We start from the raw sequence: 16711 nt of genomic DNA, 5'->3' as shown, positions 1-16711 counted from the left end.
ACTACCTGCAACAAAACTTCAAAGCAGCCCAGTGCAGTTAAACTCCTTAATACATAAAACATTAAAGGTACTAAAAAAAAAAGAAAAGAAAAGAATCAAAAACCATGAAATCAGTATCAAAGTATGATAGGAAAATTGGAAGCCACCCAATTCTCCAGAACTGCAACAACCCAGATCTCTTTCCTACCGAAGTCATTTCTTTGCAGGTTCACACCAAAGACATGTTTCCACAATTGCCTTTCTCTGAGAGGTTCAGCAGGTTAAACTCACATTTCTCAGCTCTCTGGGTTGAAGGCACAAAAGTTAACCAACGCATCTGGGCTAGTGGCTTCTTCCTCATGGATCTGAACAGTCTGTCATATTTTCCATTTATAGAAACTGGTCTAACTTACTGCCTTCAGTTGCTACTTACTTTTATAGCTAAGACCCTCTCTCCCCAGATTTCCTCAGTCTCTCCAACAACCACTCAACAAATACCTCAGAAGCAAGTCCACCTTGTTTAGGGTGGTCCACAGCTGGAGGAGTGAAGACACCAGCAGATCTGATCTCCTGAGTGACTTCCCTAATCCCTCTTCCAGTGAGAAACCACCCACACTCAAATGTCCCTCCCCTCCCTTCCTTAACTCTTGCTGATCCTATTAAAGTGACAGAAAAAAAATGAACGCAAACCAATGGTGCACTATTGGCTTGTTCTCAGTTTGAGTGATATTCATTCATTTCTCAGGAGAAACTTAAGACTGTGTGGGTCTAATCTCTATGGTATCCTTTCCCAATCATACTTTGCTATGTCCTTGCTTTACATCCAAAAAGCCAACTTACTTGATTCCCTGCCAGTATCACAACTTCCATTTCCATAGAAGGCATCCCTGATTACCTTGTGACTGTGATAGGCTGAGCGGCTGGTGTGCAGGCTGGCCAGAAGGCTCTTGGACTGCTGCTGGACACTGGCAGGGGCTGGCAGGGACAGCAGCAAAGTGGCCAGCTCCTGAGCTGCATTCTTGTTTCTCTCCTGATGCAGAAGACAGCAGGGTTGTCACTAACCCCACCAAATCCATGCAGAATGAACTATCTATACTCTGCCCTCCCTCTTCCTCCTTTCTCAGCCACCAGGATTAGGTGATGCTCCATGGACTGCAAGGAGCAAAACAAGGAATTTCAGAATTACAATCCTCCCAAAACATAGCTACAGAAATTGAGTCTAAGCTCATGACTCCCAGAACAGTGTTCTTTTATCAGCACTCATCCTGTTCTACGAAGCACTCTCATGGTAGGTCCCCAAAAAGTAGGACAGAAGCTGAAGACTTCTCTGTGTCATCTTTGCAAATCACCATTATGTTATAAACATTCTTTAGCTGCAAGGCTTTAGGGCCTCTGATGACTGCACTGACTTCCTGCCTCTTTAGAAAGCACCCATGTGCTTTAAAAAAGAAACTTGCCTTCTCGATGATTGGCCCAACAGCAAAGCAGCTTTCCAGGGCTTCTAAAGAACTCACAACCAGCCTAGGGAGACAGAAAAGCTGGCTTGAGTACATCAACAACGCTTCTCTCCGCCTGGTGCTTTAGCCCTGCACAAGCTATAGTCGTGAGGACCTTGAGGACAGCTAATGAATGCCAAATACAAAATCAAAGCACAATAAGACCTGCCACAGGCACCATGCATATCGTTTCCTTGTGTTACAGGCCAGAAGAAAACTGGCTCCTGCTTGGAGATCAACCTGAGGCCATGTTCATAATCCATAACTCAAAGACAGGGCTTGTCTTCCTCAAAGAGGATAAACGTGCTTCCTCCTGCTGCCTGTGGCAGGGATCACTGAGACGGGTTTAACAGTCTCGATGCAATGGGACCCAAATCTCAGGTGCCCAGAGATCAGTAGGCAAAGGGGATACACAAAGGGAAAGGTTAAAGCCATCTTCTTATACTGGGGAAGCTAAGGTTAGATTTTACTTACACTTCCAAGAAAATGCACAAAGGCACTTCCTATGAGGCCCTAAGAACGGGGAAGAGGACAAACTGTATTTTCAGGTGCATGCCAATTGGCAACATTCAAAGGTACTATAAAGCACCTTTAGAAAACCGGGCAATTTTCTCTAAGGGAAGGATAGGAAACCCAACTGGTGAAGGGTATCAAGTGACATGCTCCCCAGGGCTCACTCCTGTGGGTTTAATGCGGCACAGAAAAAAGACCAACACCCTGGGGGCTAAAGCTCTGAACAGAAAGGGAAAAGCATGGAGAAGGTAGCTGGAGAGAAAAAGGTCAAGGGGCAGAGGAAGGCACTGAAGAGCTGGGGAAGGGGGACCTGGGGTCTAAAACCAAGGCAGACAGAACAAGCTCTCAGGTAGCTTTTCAGACAGTAGAACTTCTCCATTGTCCTGGCACCCCCACCCCCGTTTCTCATCCACAGTACGGAGGGAGCAAAGAGGGACGGGGTAAGGAAGAGGAAGCCAAAGTCTGAAGCGGCCAACACCAAGCGCGCACGTAGAACCCTTCACATTCTCCACTTTGACACGGGACAGCTCTGCAGCCATGCAATGACCAGAACAGAAAGAAGCAGAGGACATTTCCACAGACGCAGAATCAACGCAAAGCCACGCCATCGGTTACACGGCTCCCTGACACACACTCGCTCGTGCAGAGAAAAGAAAGAGGGCATACTAACCGGTCCAGCTTGGTTAGGGACTCAGTTTCAGAACTTGGGGGAGAAGCAAAGGAAAAAAAAAAGGAAAAAAATGTGAAGCTCAGAGAAACCTGGAAACACATCTTAAGCAAACAACATAAGAATAGGGTAGGGGAAGAAAAAGAAAGAGAGAAAAGGGAAGAGGGGAAGCTGCTGGTGGGAGACAGTGATTCCAAGCCAGGCTATTCTTACAACTTACAATGTAAGAACTGAACATCTTACATCATGAGTTACTGCATCTACCATGGCAAACCAGCAGCTCCCTTGCACAAAGAAGCCAAGCGCAATGCTTAAGAAGGCCACTGGGGGGAGCCTCAGGAGGCTCTGAACTCTGTGCCAGCAGTGTTATTACCACGTTAGGTAGCTGTTACAGAGAAAGATGAGAAGATGATGGAATCAGGACGAAGGGAAGATTTTCCCCCTATAATTTCAGCAAGACTGGATCCTAACCTATAACACTGGCTTAAGCATCTTCTGGTCAGCAGCCTCTGGCTACTCCAAAGGGTACCTGAGCATTAAGAGAAGGGAAGGGACGGAAGCCCCCAGGGAAAGACTAGGCAGTCAGACAGCTCTGAGCAAGCCTCCAGGCTCTGTCTGCGCATTAAGGAGACAGTGAGTGTTGGCGGGTTGTATGAAAACTTGAAAATCATAGGCTAAACCTATGAGACACTTATGAGAGGTTCACTTTCTCAAGACATTGGTTCCGCAGGGAGAGTGGGAAATGACGAGAACTGAAGCCAGCCCCACCGGTGCCAGTACCTCTCCAGGACAGTTCCACTCGTGGTGGCAGGGGCAGCTGAGTCACCGTCTCCAGTGCCATTGCTCTGGTTCAGGTTTGAAGGACAGATGTTGCTGACGGAGGCAGAAGGGAATTCTTCCGGGGGCTCATCGGGCCAGCCAAACTGCTCCTTAGTCTTGCCATAAATTTTTACAGCATCAATCATAGTGACACCTGCTGGATCCACCGAGGCCCCAACTGCAGTAAGCAAGAGAAGACTTCAGGATGCACATTCCCTGAAGGGCTAACACCACCGCCTCCAAAGCAAAGACCACACTAGCCTAGACAAAGTACCAAGTCACACTGACTTTACAGGCACAGAAGAACCTGGTCTCCTGAGGCTTCAGCAGCAATATAACTGTGTATAGGTGCTGAATACATGCAGAAACCAAAAGGTTATGAAGTCTCCTGCTCAGAAGAAGAGTCCGCAGATGCCACTGTAGGGATCCTCTGGTGCTACCAGGGTACTGCAGCTCCCCCCACCCCGGGATCTCTAACCACTCCCTTTGTTCAAAGTACAGACCATCATCATTCATACTAACAGCAGCTGTTTCAACCATTCTGGGAGAAAAAGTATCCAACAGGTGGCCAGTAAAGGGTAAGGAAAGTTGCCAGCCTTATGAAAGGCTCAGGGCTTTGGACTCTGAAGGTTTAAAGGCACTGCTAACATCTCTCGGCGATGTGTGCCCTGTGAGACCCTCATCTGTGCCTTAAGAAAGCCTTGCGATTTCACGTGCTAATCTTGCTGCCTCTGCCCAAACCTGCAGGCAGCTCCATCAGCAAGGCTACCCCGCCCTACAGAAGTGAACCCTGAAGCAGAGTTTTACCCTATCTTCACTCCCCGCCATTCTCAAGTATCCCTTTGCTGTCACCTTGTTGCCTTTATATCGCAAATGAAGCTCCAAGTTTCGTGATGGCAGAGATCACAGAGAGATCAGCAGAGGGCTCCCAGAACACTGGAGAGCCACAGCGAAGTGCCCCCTGCCCTGCCCCCGGGTCAGCAGTCTAATGAGAAGGATATGGTCTGTGTCAGGGGCTGGGGACTCACTGAAGAGGTTCAGCTTCTTGTCAGCCTGCAGAGCTTCTTCTCTGGTGAAGGGGAAGTCAAACCAGCGTGAGCGACTCAGGTTAAGCTGCATAGTTCTGCCGAAGATCTCAATGTACGATGGGGCCCGTTCAATGGCCTGGGTCCCAATCTGGATCCGCATGCCTGTCATCACCATAGTACTGTTGTTGTTACTAATCTCAATGGTGAAGCCACCAGGCTGGAGGGAGGAGAAACATACGTCAGAAAATGAATACAAATTCTTAAGGACAAACTTTCAATCCTTTCTATGACAGTGACATGACGTGCGATCCTACACAGGACCCTTAACCTTTTAACTCTCCAGCAATGACTTCCTTTCTTCCCAGGATGGGAAAACAGAGGCAGGGAGTAGACCCTTCAACTGCAGGCTTCTTTCTCCCCAGCATTAACCACCTCCTACTGTCCTATCCACAGTAACCCTGCTGGTAACATTGGAATAAGAGCCCTTCTGCATGGGAGTGAGAATATTCATTTATTCTAGGGACCATTAAACTAGAATCAAGGGTTAGTGACTATGAGTCTTGCCTTCTAAGAGAAGGTATGTCCTCAAACCATACTGTTCATGAGTCCTTCTACCCAGGGACTAGGTAGCCCAGTGCAGTCAGTCCTCACCTTGGTGTTGGCCACATACATGCCAGTGGAATTCAGCCGGTGCTTTATCTGCTGTGCGTTGTAGACTTGCAGGAGGTCATTACCACCAAACTCCACATCTGTCAGCTGCTGGTTGTGTTCAAAGAAGTCAATGGGGAAGGTCACCTGGCTAGACGTGCGGGTTGCTGTGAAGAACAGCACCAGATTGCCAGAGAGCATTGGTCACTGAGGTCTCTACCACCTCTGTGCCCACTCCACAGATGAAGACCCCTCCCAGCCTGAGCTCACATGCGCACGCCCTGACCTTTCTAAGCAAACTCGCGATTATAGTGTTTGCATCAGTACGATGCCTACATGCGGTTAGCTGTTCAACAGTCATCATCCCCAACCACAACACGACCTAGCGGGGCAAAGAAATCCGGTGTCAGTATTGGGTACAGTTAATAATGATAGGCTCTATCATAGCTGGTTTATTTAAAATAAACAATAAAAACTACTTCTTTAAAGGAAGATGAGGAGGGAGGGCATAGCTCAATGACAGAGTGCAGTGCTCAGCAAGCATAAGGTCCTGGGTTCAATCCCCAGCATCTCCATTAAATAAGTAAATAAACCTAATTACCTTCCCCCCAAAACAAAACAAAACTGAGGAGGCTGAGCTGTACAATTTTCTCAGACGTAGACTCTAGAACAAGTTTCAGGTAATGTGATGACCCCTGAAGTGGTCTTTGCTTAGCCAGTCACTTACTCCTAAATTCAAGCTTTTACACCCTAAAGAGCCAGGAGCAAGACTCCCAGCTCAGACACCATGATGGGTTCTTCACTACTGAGAAGTTAACCAACCGATAGCATCTACTCCTCAGTAATCTCCATCCTACACTTCACATCAGGCAAGCCATTTTCCCTAAACCTAGGAAAAAATATCTCAAACCAGGTCGAAGAGAGAATCCATTCCTGGGCACCTAGGAACCACTGACCTAAAGTGGAGAGCCAACAGGTGCTCGCCATTTGTACAACGTGTCTCTACAAGTCACACAGAACATTGGTGGCCTCAGGAAGCTGACTCTGCTTCTGAGAAACTAGCTAGCATGTATCTCTACCTTTACAAAACGTTTCTTCATGAATATCTACTGCAGCCTAGGCTGAGTCACCGTCAAGAAGCCTTCTGTTCCCCTTCCCCTACCAGTCTGCGGAGGAGGGGCCTTACTGATGGTAGCCGTTTTGCGCTTTCGAACAGGCTTCATTATGCTGATGACGCTGCTGGGCTGCAGGGCCGGCTGCAGCCAGTAGGAGGTGTTCTCCACGTTGGCCATGTAAATGCGCAGGCTGCCGTCCTCGCACAGCAAGATCATCGTCGTCCGCTGCTGTTCGTTGCAGGCCGTGTGCCTGATGGCGACCATGTCCTGGATCTGAGAGGAGAGGACAAAGAAGAGTGCTAGTTCCCACAACATAGATCAGAACCTACAGGAAGAGGCAGAGAAGCAACCTGGTTTCACGGTCAATTGAGGGGGTGCCGAAAGGTGGCAAAGAAAAGGCATCGAGAAGAAAATTCCTCTATAGGCCTCCAATGAAAGAGCTGGTAAAGTGACATGACATACAAACATAAAACAAAGCAGGTTCAGTCATTTCAAGTGATGGGAGAATATGGCACTGACCTTCGCCTTAGCAGGAAGAGTCTTAATCTCCTGGATGAGAAAAGTGTCCGGTTTCACCATAACCACCAGCGGCACGCCTGTAGTCTGCTGGACACAACACACCAGGCCAGGGTGGTTCATCACCTCAGACCACTGGCAAAGGGCAGGAGACGTCTTACTGCCGCCATTGGAACTGCAGGCAACAAGAGTGGCCCCAGTTTTGTGTCAATCACCACCTAATAGTTCTTTTCTTAATCTAACGGCCATCCTCAGTAACTACTGTACTCTCAGAACAATGTACCTACCGAGAGACTCAATTATCCACAAGTCTCAGTTTCATTTTGAGCCACGTATATATTCTCATACACCCCAGTGTGTGCCCCCAGCAGGAGCCCTGGTTTAGGATCTCCACCACTGACTTGCACCATGTGGGGAACAGGTGGCCCTAAGTGCATAGAGGCTGTCATCTGTATAGGGTCACGGAGTTGCCAAAGGCTGATGACCCACTGTCCTATTAAAGAATCCCTAAGCACATCAAGTTATATATGAATGGTATCCATTTTATCTCATTCCAAACCAGGTAACTCACAAAATAGAGGCAGAGAGAAAGTATTATAATGGCTTTTCCAATGGCAGGTAAGAAAGAGGGGAAGAGACCCTAAACCTTTTCTGCCTCCTCTTTAAATAAAACACACACTACCTCACACACCTCCATCATCTAGAGACCTAATGGCAGCTTCCACCTCCCCAAACTCCAACCACGCCCCCTCCACTGACACCATGTTCTATTTACTGATAAATCCCCCAGGAGGGAAACTTAAAGGGGACCTTGGCAGCAGGGTGAGTGTCTAGGAGAAAATTACATTCATTTCTCAAATCTCAGTAATCAAATTAAAATCATGTTTGCTACCCTGACTACAGCTTTTCTTTCTGAGTGACAGTGACCCTCCAAACTACCTCTTACAGCTTGGGGTCTCCATGGTGGGGGAGAAACCATGCAGACTGCCCAACCTGCCAACACTGGACGCTGCTTGATTTAAAGACACCAAGCAGGGAAGGGTGAGTCCTTGGGAGGAGGTGAAGCTTGCCCGTTGAACATGAGCACTGTGGAAGTTCAACATCAAGTGCTCATTCCCACCTTTTGATGTTGATGGGGAAGAGCTGCAACACCTCCAGAGTTGTCCTACTGATGGTGGCTGCAAACGATCTGCCTTGACAGTAGCTGAAGAAGAGCATCTGCAACACGTGGGAGTAGTAGACGGACACACCACCACCCGCCACCTGGCTGTTGCTGTCCTGTCACGACAAAGACACAACATCGGCATTAACTTCTCATGTTGCCTTGGGCACTGCCTTGCGCTTCTGCTGCTCATTCACTTTAAACCACGATTATGGGCTCTTATTCTCTTAAGAATAAGATCCCTGTGATAAATCTTAAAAATACAGTGAGAATAAAGGAACTTCAAGTTTAGTCCTAAAGGCTTAGAGTTTTTGCTATTAAGTAAAAAGTTAGAAGAAAGAAAAAAGAGAGAGAGAGAAGATTCGCTAAGCTAATTAAACCTGGACTCAGAGGAAGCAGCACCATCTGCTCTAACCTTCAGGTCCTCGTGGTTGATTTCCAGCACATTAGTGACATAGAAGGGTCCCTGCTGGGCACTGCTGGCCTCTTCCATGAGCTGAGTATAGATGTACCCAGCCGAAGACATTATAACAATGATGTTCTTTCCCTCTTCATTGAAGAGGAAGGTAACATCTCTTATCTTTGAGCTAGGCAGGAGAAAGTAGAAGGTTGGACTCAAGGCATCAACAGACAGGTCATAAATCTGCAGGATGGAAAGAAGAAAGATTAAGCATGGAGATCTATTTCAGCCCCATGCCCAGATTATCCCGGTGAACCCAAAGAGCTGCAATCGGTGAGGAATGAGCACTCATTCTCCACTCAGGAAGCACCTGTAAGTGCTAGGCACTGAGCATACGTAAAGCATCTCTCTGCTCTCCCTTAAGGAATGAACAGGGGAGAGACATACATCAACAAATTTAAAACAAGTCCAGTACCAGCTGTGCAGTAACAGCTGTGCACTTGATACAGCAGGGGTTGAGCCAGAATCAATTTCATATTATTGTATTATTTACACACGGAAAGCGCCTGCTCAGCAACATAACAAAAGGCAACAAAATGTCAGGATTTCTCACTCATAACTTCTAAAGAAAGTTAGCACACAATGGAGATCAGACATTCTGGATTTAAAAGCAAAACCATTCCGGGGACCACATCCTCAGAGAACTCTAACTGTACCTTGACAAAGTCTGCAGTGACAATCGCTAACTCGGTCTGTGAACCAGGTAACCACACTGCTTTGATGATGAAGTTCCCTGTTGCCAACTGGGGGTGCAAAACCAAGTGATCCGAAACAGAGCCTGAGCTACTGAAGGTCAGCACGTGGCAGTCCTGGACACGGTTTAAGGAAGAGAATGGTTAAAAGGTGATCTGGAAAGTAGGCTAATTCATTTCAGAGTTCTAATGTTTCCCTTCTTTCCCTAATATTCCCTGCCTTCAGATAGTATGCAGGCTGTCTAGTAACATATTCAGGTTTCAAGAACACAGAGATTATAACCGATACCAGAGGAATCTGGAAGATCTGAAAGAAATCCAGAGAAAGATTTCTTTTGCATTCCCAATGGCTTCTAAGTTCTAATCTCAACAATGAGCAAGAGAAAAGGATGCTGAGAACAGGGGAGAGAAGGTGACGGGGGTCTACAGCTCAAGGTAACCAAACCTGGACCTGGATCGTTACCTTCAGCCCACAAACAGCAAGGTAGTCCTCCTTGCATGGATTCCCAGTGAGGCTCAGTACAGTGAAGGGGACCGGGGCAGAAGCCAGGCGGGTCAGAGTCAACTTTCTTTTGCTAGAATCTGCTTGTTTCAGGAGTGCCGAGAGCTGCAGAACAGTGATCTGAAAAGGAATAATTATCAGCTTACTCTTAACCCTAGTCCTCTCAGAGAACACAGAGCATTAACAAAAGCTCCTTCGTTAGAGATACTGATTCACGGGCTTTTTCTGTGGGTAAGTCTCTTAGGAAAATCCAAGGCCAGTATCAGCCTCTGTACTTCCAGGCTAAAAGCCATGGAATGCCTTTCATTTCTTCCTTCCAGAGACGACAAAAGAAGTAAGTAATGAAACTAACTTCTCTTCGTATAATCAGTTCATAAAATGTTTAAACAATTCTCATACGCTACTGTCCTTTCTCATTTTCTATGAAAAGGTTTTTTAAAGTATTTTAGAGCTACTTCCACCTCTCATTTGTTTTTCACTTAAGGTTAAAACAACTTTCTTGGTGATGAAGAAGCCAGAACACAGAAAAGGGTGAGTTAAGATACTCTCTTCTGACTTCTAGCGGTTCTACAGAACCCCATACACTGCCCTGTGACCCTGGAGGGCTGGGAGGGCAGGGGAGAACTGAACAAGACCCACGGAGTCTTCCTGTGAAGATGTTTCCCTTCCAGTCTGTGTCCTCCAGAGTGACCAGACTCAGGAGGACTGAGAACCACACTGTCCTAGGTAAGTGCCTGTTGTCACCTTAGCCTAGAGGCTCAAAGGACAGAGTGGGAATGTACTAATTAGAAACCAGTCTTTGTTTTCTAGTCATACTGGTTCTAAGTCTCATAAAGTAGCTCAGGGTTCCAGTAGAAAAGCTTGTATAATCTGTCCCTAAATTTTTCCTGGAACCCAACAGGCCAATCTGAATGTAATCAACTATCTGCTTTGCTCAGCACCTAAAATAAACACGACCTCAACTGAGCGGGAAGGAACTGAAGGACCCACCTTTCCTTTCTCATGGCTGACAGCCAAATGCTGGCGGCGCCCATGAGGGGAGGAGAGCACACACATAGCCACCCTCCTGAGCACGTGGGCGCTGATTAGCTGTCGAATAGTCTGGCCCTGGTCTCCGCTGTAATTCATCCGAACATTCTCAAAGGCACCTTCCTGGGAGCCTAAGGTGGGAACCTGGCAAAGAGGGAAGCGGAGAGAATAGGCAGTAATACGGCAAAAAAGATCAAGTGGACTCATACACACACTATTCATGTGACTGAAATACTGCACAATTTTGTCATTCAAAAGCAATGGATTCCACTCTGCCATAAAAAAGAATAAAATAATGCCATTTGCTGCAACATGGATGGATCTTGAGATCATCATTCTAAGTGAAGTAAGCCAGGTCAGAAAGAGAGAGAAAAATACCATATGATATCACTCATATGCAGAATCTAAAAACAAATTTTTAAATTAATAATAAAAAAAAAACAAGGAAACTATTAACTCATCTACAAAACAAAAACAGACTTGCAGACTTAGTAAACAATCGTATGGTTACCAAGAGAAGGGGCTGGGAAGGGATAAATTTGGGAGTTTGAGATTTACAAGTGTTGGCCACTATATATAAAAACTGGTTTTTAAATAAAGGTTCTTCTGTATAGCACAGGGAACTATGTTCAATATCTTGTATAACCTTTAATGAAAAAAATATGAAAACAAACATACATATGTATATGCATGACTGGGACACTGTGCTGCACACCAGAAATTGACACATTGTAACTGACTGTACTTCAGTTTGAAAAAAGAAAAAGCAATGGATTCCAATCACTAATCAATGGACAGTTAGGTAAATGCATCGAGTTATTGTCAATCCAAGAACAATGGAGCGAATGGTTCTATAAAACTAAATTTAATTAATACAAAGGACTGACTTTTAAAAAATGTTAAAATGCCCTTTTTAAAAATAAAATGATAGTGATGATAGTGGGGTTTTTTTCCCCACTGATCTAACCTGGGAAAATTTAAAGTTAGCAACTTTATGTATCATCAACAACATTCCAATATTTTTTTAGCTTCATCTTTAAAGCCGTCACCTTGTGAGATCTATTCACGCACCTCATTCATTCTTACACTTCCCTTCAGCAAGTGCTGGCACTTTACTGTCTGCTAAAGGGGCCAGGCAGAGTACACTGGAGTCCTGTACTAAGTGCTGAGCAGCAGGTGTTAAAGTGAACAACGGCTTACAACTTACAACCCATGCCATAGGAAGAACTAAAGGAAAACTACCTAAAGGGCTAAAAGCCAGAAAGGGCAAGCATTATTTTTGCAAGCAAGATGAACCTCAGAGAAGATATAATAAGGAAGTTTTCTATTTTATACACAGGAGGAATTTCTAACTATTATAACTGCTCCCAAATGTTGTTGCTCACAACCAGGGGGTTCGCATATTTACATGAACTGAAAGGGAGGCCTACTCGCTGGCTTGGTCGAAATGACCTCTGCGATTCCCTTCTCTCGAAGACACACCTCATATGCTGGTTTTCATACAGGACGTCATGGCATCTTAAGTTCTTAGTTCTGGACGGCCAAGGGTTAATGTTCTAAGGCTATTCCTCAGCATACTTCGGCATCTCAGTAAATTCGCTGGTTCCTATCCCCACCTAACTCCATGGCCCTGACCCACTCACCATCAGCTGGTCTGTCATCTCAACCACCTTATCCACTGTATGCAGCTCACGGAGGGCTTGCTGAGCCCGGCTGCTGCTCCCCACAGCTGAAGCCTGCTGAAAGTTGGTCTGAATGGCATCCATGAGGAAATTGAGCATGTCTAACACGAGAGGAGCGAAGGAGAAATTGGCCTGAGAAAAATCCAAATACACAAGTGAAAAAAAAAAAAGACAAGAAAATACTGGGTCATACTCATCATCATAATCTTGCCAGTAACTACCTTCAGAATCTAAAATCCACTTTCCTCACCTCAATTGCATATTGCAGCCCTCACCTCACTCTCCCCATAACACTGGACTGGATTCCAGTCAGCATTCTCCTGTGCCACCATCTCTAGAGCAACCTTTCTAAACCAGGGCCCCCATGGAGCTAGCAGCTATCCTACCGCTCAGACACTCCCACCACGTGCCATTAGCTAACTTCACTCCAGTTCATCTAGAATGCTTCCAGGTATGTGCCATTCTTGGGAAAACTGAGAAAATAATCACTCAAGTCATTTTCTGTATTTTGTGCTTCAGATGAGGAACTAAGAAAGGGTGCCCTAGAGTACCACACAACTAAAATTTACTCTCCCACAAACTCCCCAAAATAGGTAGTGACTGACAACACACAGTATTCATATTCACACTGCGGCAATCAGCACACAGAGAGACAAGAAAACAACCCCACGTCCCACTAGCAGAGTTGCAAGGAGAGCCTTGTGCACCGTCTGCCTGTGAACCAACCAGCCAGGTTCTGCACCTGCCTGCTGGGCTGGGCGTCCCCAGAGCCCACCTGGTTCTGCAGCTCCTCCCGGCAGCCCTCTACTGTGCGGCACAGGCTGCTCTTCTTGGGCTTCTCTTCATCGGCAACCTTCCCGTCGCTGATGGTGACTTTGGCCTTGTCAGCCGGGGAGGCGCTGGTGTGGCGCACGAGACTCTCTGAGACCCTGGGTTCACTCTGAAATGCCGACTCCTTCATGGTGGAGCTCATGCCACTGCTGGGAGTTCGCTTCACCAGAGCCTAGGGACAGAAAATGTCAGAGGCTCGAAGTTCTTGCCACAAGAACAGATGAAATACTGCCTAGCATCCTGGAGGAGAAATTGGCTAACCACTTAAAGGATATCCAAAAGCCTGAATGCTGATCTTCATGGTATTTACCTAATATCTCATATTTCACCCACGCACAGCAATAGGTCTTAATTGTAACATCTGAAATTCTGGGGAGTCTTAGAAAAAACTGCAAGATCTCTAAGGAAGCTACAAGTTCTAATATTCTAAGTAAAGTGCTTAAGCCATGATTGTACAGCTGATCAGTGATAGAACCAAAATGTACTCCTGGACCCAGGCCACCATGAAGGTGACATGAGAATTCCTCAGTCTGGCTTAAGCATTCCTGTGTCACTAACAAGTAATCCTTTATAGCCGAGAGAATGTTGCAATGTCTCACCAAACAGCTGCCGTCTTCCTTGGCTCCACAGTCACAAAAGAAGGACCCATACTTGGCATAGGAAATCTCGTGATCTTTGTGGCACACCTTGGCACATACTGTGCACACACCCACCCCATCAACCATTTTGCAGGTGTGACAGTGGTACCTAGGAAGAGTAAGAACCAGACAATGAGCCCAGAAGTCCCAACAATCAAGGCCCAGCACACCATCTCCTAAAATGAAAAACTACTCTTACCAGTGCTGGTTCATGAATTCTTTCTGAGTGATGGTAAAAGTGCAGAGCTTATTGCAAAGAGAATCTTCATCCTTCAAAGATAATAAACCTTTTAAATCAGAAATATATCTTTCCACACAGGCACCCACAAAAAAACACACTACGGAAAGAAAATCACTGACTCATAAATGACCAGCAGAAACCTACTCCAATTGAAAATAGCGTGCAGGCTATAAATGTGCTGCAATTTCAGGTGAGACTTTAAGGTTTTGTGGCCAAGAAAAAAATAAATCTTGAGTTTTCTCTACAAGATCTACACCATGCCCATGAAGAACTCGTCTCTGACACTCCACTCTGGATGTAAAAACGGACGAATTGCAGGACAAGTGACTCTACATGGAAGAAGGGCTGTGCTTACTAAAGGGTCCTTCCCCTAAGAGATGAGATCCATGCAGCTTGCTCGGCAGGCCTGGAAAATCAGCCTGGCATCAGTCATGCAAGCTGTTAGTAAGCAACAAGGACTGGAAAAGCTCGGGAGCTCACAGGGGCTAGAAAACAGGACCAAAGGCTTGTGAGCATGAGCTCTCCAAGTGCCAGTCAGCCATGACCTTGGAGGTTACTTTACTTACTGAATCCTCCGCCTGGGAGTCTTCCTCTTCCACTGCCAACTCCTCCACCCAGTCTGAGTCCACCTCGATGGCCCGCTCTTCCCCGTCCACCGAGAGGTGACTTGGGCCTTGACCATTACTCTGGCTCAGGGCATTGGTGACATCAGCCAAGTAAGACATAATATGGCATGTGCACTCGAGGACTACCACATGCTACAAGAGAAGACCACACCAAGGAAACTTCAGTTTTCCATATTTGATTATTACGGAAGCTGTGTTTTCTCAAGCTTTTTCCAATAAAGTTTAAGATCAAGCAATGGTATAAAAGCAGAGAAGAAAAACAGCATGCTTTCATTATCTACCTCCTCAGCTCTCAGCATTAAGATACATGCAGTTGGTCGATACACTGTACTGATCTAATGTGATTCATTTCTCCTTAAGCACAAAGATAACTCTTTAAAAATCTACTACTGAAATCAGGACAGTAAAGTTAAAATGGAGACAAAAATCATTCAAGAAAAAACTACACTGATAGAGAAAACAGAACTGGTGATGCCAGAGGCAGGGGGCGGGGAGTGGGCAAAATGGGTAAAGGGATCAAAAGGTATAAATTTCCAGTTATAAAATAAGTAAGTCATGGGGATGTAATGTCAAACATGCTGACTATAGTTAATAATATTGTACTGTATATTTGAGAGTTGCTAAGAGAGCAAGTCTTGAAAGTCCTCATCACAAGAAAAAACAGTTTTAACGGTACGGTGACGGTATTAACTAGACTTACTGTAGTCATTCTGCAGTATATACAAATATCAAATCTTTATGTTGTACACCTGAAACTAATGTTCTGTGTCAATTATACCTCAATAAGCAAGGAAAAAAGACTATATTAAAAGTATGAACAAGCTCTCATTGGCTTTTTTTTCCCTGCCAATAGTTTTTTTTTTAAACCATTAGTGAAAGACATTTAAATTACTGAGTTTTTTTAACTAACACAGTTGAGCAGGAACAGTTTCAGAGAGCAAGGGGAAATTTTTCCAGCAAATCATTGCAGATAGTTTGTGCTTTCCTAAAAAAACTCAAAAGTCTGGCATCAAAGCCTCAGACTTCTAAGTTCCTTCACTATGCACTCTTGACAGCTCAGCGTGCAAAGGATAAAGATTAGCAAGAAGGGAGGGAGAGATGAATGGAGTTGTGGGGAGTCAGAGGCCAGTTATTACCTGCTCTTAGCCACTAGGTCAGGTTCATGAGTTGGGTCAGGGGAGAAAAGGCCTGAATGCAAGAGTTCTGCCACTGTTAACTCTTTTTCTCAGCACACTGACGGAACCTTTAGGTAAAGTAACAATTCTAGCATCTGGACTAGAGCTGAGGAGGTAGACTGTAACCTCAATAATAACACTCAGAGCAGTTCCAACGCAGGAGCAGGGGACAATTTTCCAGAGTATACCAATATCCAAAAATAGCAGTAATTCATTGTTTTAAGAAGGATTCTGTTGGATGCTTGTTTACCAGAATATTTCCTTCCTATCACTTCTTGCCACAGAGAAGAGGCCCAAGGGCATGCAGTTAGCAATTACACTTCTAGGTCTCTGAGATTATAGGCCTCATCCTCTGTAGGCTTCCCAGGGACAGAAACCAACAGGAAAGAGAATTCCACCTGGCCACGAAGAAAAAAATCATCACTCCCTGACTGCTGTCACTCCTCACTTTTCTTACCTTTCCATGCATTACATTGGCATTCAGCTTTTCAACCACATTCTTCTGTGACAGGTATTTCTTGCTGTCCCAAAGGAAAAAAAAAAGGAGGGGGTAGAGGACACAAATCATCTAAGGAACCAAAGAAAGGAATTTCTTCAAATATCTTACATCAATTTGTAGCCCCTGTGAACCAAAGGCATTCTTGGAAATAAGTAATCGGAGGTTTGGGGGCCTCTGTTCCTATCAGTGACACTAGTTGATACACTTTCCCTAAGACTTCTCCTAGGAATAGTGAACAGGAAACCCTACTAATAAAATAATGAAGATTAAGTCTAAAGTGAACAGGTATTGGCTACTCCCTCGATCCCCAATAAAAAGGCAGAGATTCAGGTTCCTTTTATACTCACTTTGAACTACAAAGGAAATAGCCTACAATTAATCATCCCTCTTTTT

At 45.4% G+C, this 16711-nt stretch overlaps 1 protein-coding gene across 9 annotated transcripts in view; it reads right to left on the bottom strand.

The window, feature by feature from the left end:
• UBR4 (ubiquitin protein ligase E3 component n-recognin 4) overlaps positions 1-16711 on the bottom strand; it is a 122447-nt gene that overhangs the window by 66770 nt on the left and 38966 nt on the right. For 7 of the 9 annotated variants that reach the window (XM_074377283.1, XM_074377285.1, XM_074377290.1 and 4 more), the window contains exons 34-52: positions 16277-16340; positions 14585-14776; positions 13977-14047; positions 13739-13886; positions 13084-13311; positions 12270-12440; positions 10588-10770; positions 9559-9717; positions 9060-9212; positions 8359-8586; positions 7902-8059; positions 6785-6956; positions 6337-6538; positions 5154-5317; positions 4503-4719; positions 3436-3652; positions 2659-2691; positions 1437-1500; positions 875-1009 (exon numbers count right to left, since the gene is read on the bottom strand). In XM_074377283.1, the coding sequence (XP_074233384.1) occupies positions 875-1009; positions 1437-1500; positions 2659-2691; positions 3436-3652; positions 4503-4719; positions 5154-5317; positions 6337-6538; positions 6785-6956; positions 7902-8059; positions 8359-8586; positions 9060-9212; positions 9559-9717; positions 10588-10770; positions 12270-12440; positions 13084-13311; positions 13739-13886; positions 13977-14047; positions 14585-14776; positions 16277-16340 (2959 nt within the window). The remainder of the gene's footprint in view (positions 1-874; positions 1010-1436; positions 1501-2658; positions 2692-3435; positions 3653-4502; positions 4720-5153; positions 5318-6336; positions 6539-6784; positions 6957-7901; positions 8060-8358; positions 8587-9059; positions 9213-9558; positions 9718-10587; positions 10771-12269; positions 12441-13083; positions 13312-13738; positions 13887-13976; positions 14048-14584; positions 14777-16276; positions 16341-16711) is intronic. The other 2 variants (XM_074377287.1, XM_074377291.1) reach the window with 1 other exon arrangement.

The sequence above is a fragment of the Camelus bactrianus genome, chromosome 13, assembly GCF_048773025.1.
Source record: "Camelus bactrianus isolate YW-2024 breed Bactrian camel chromosome 13, ASM4877302v1, whole genome shotgun sequence".
Lineage (NCBI taxonomy): Eukaryota > Metazoa > Chordata > Mammalia > Artiodactyla > Camelidae > Camelus > Camelus bactrianus.
This window is presented reverse-complemented; position numbering and strand designations above follow the sequence as displayed.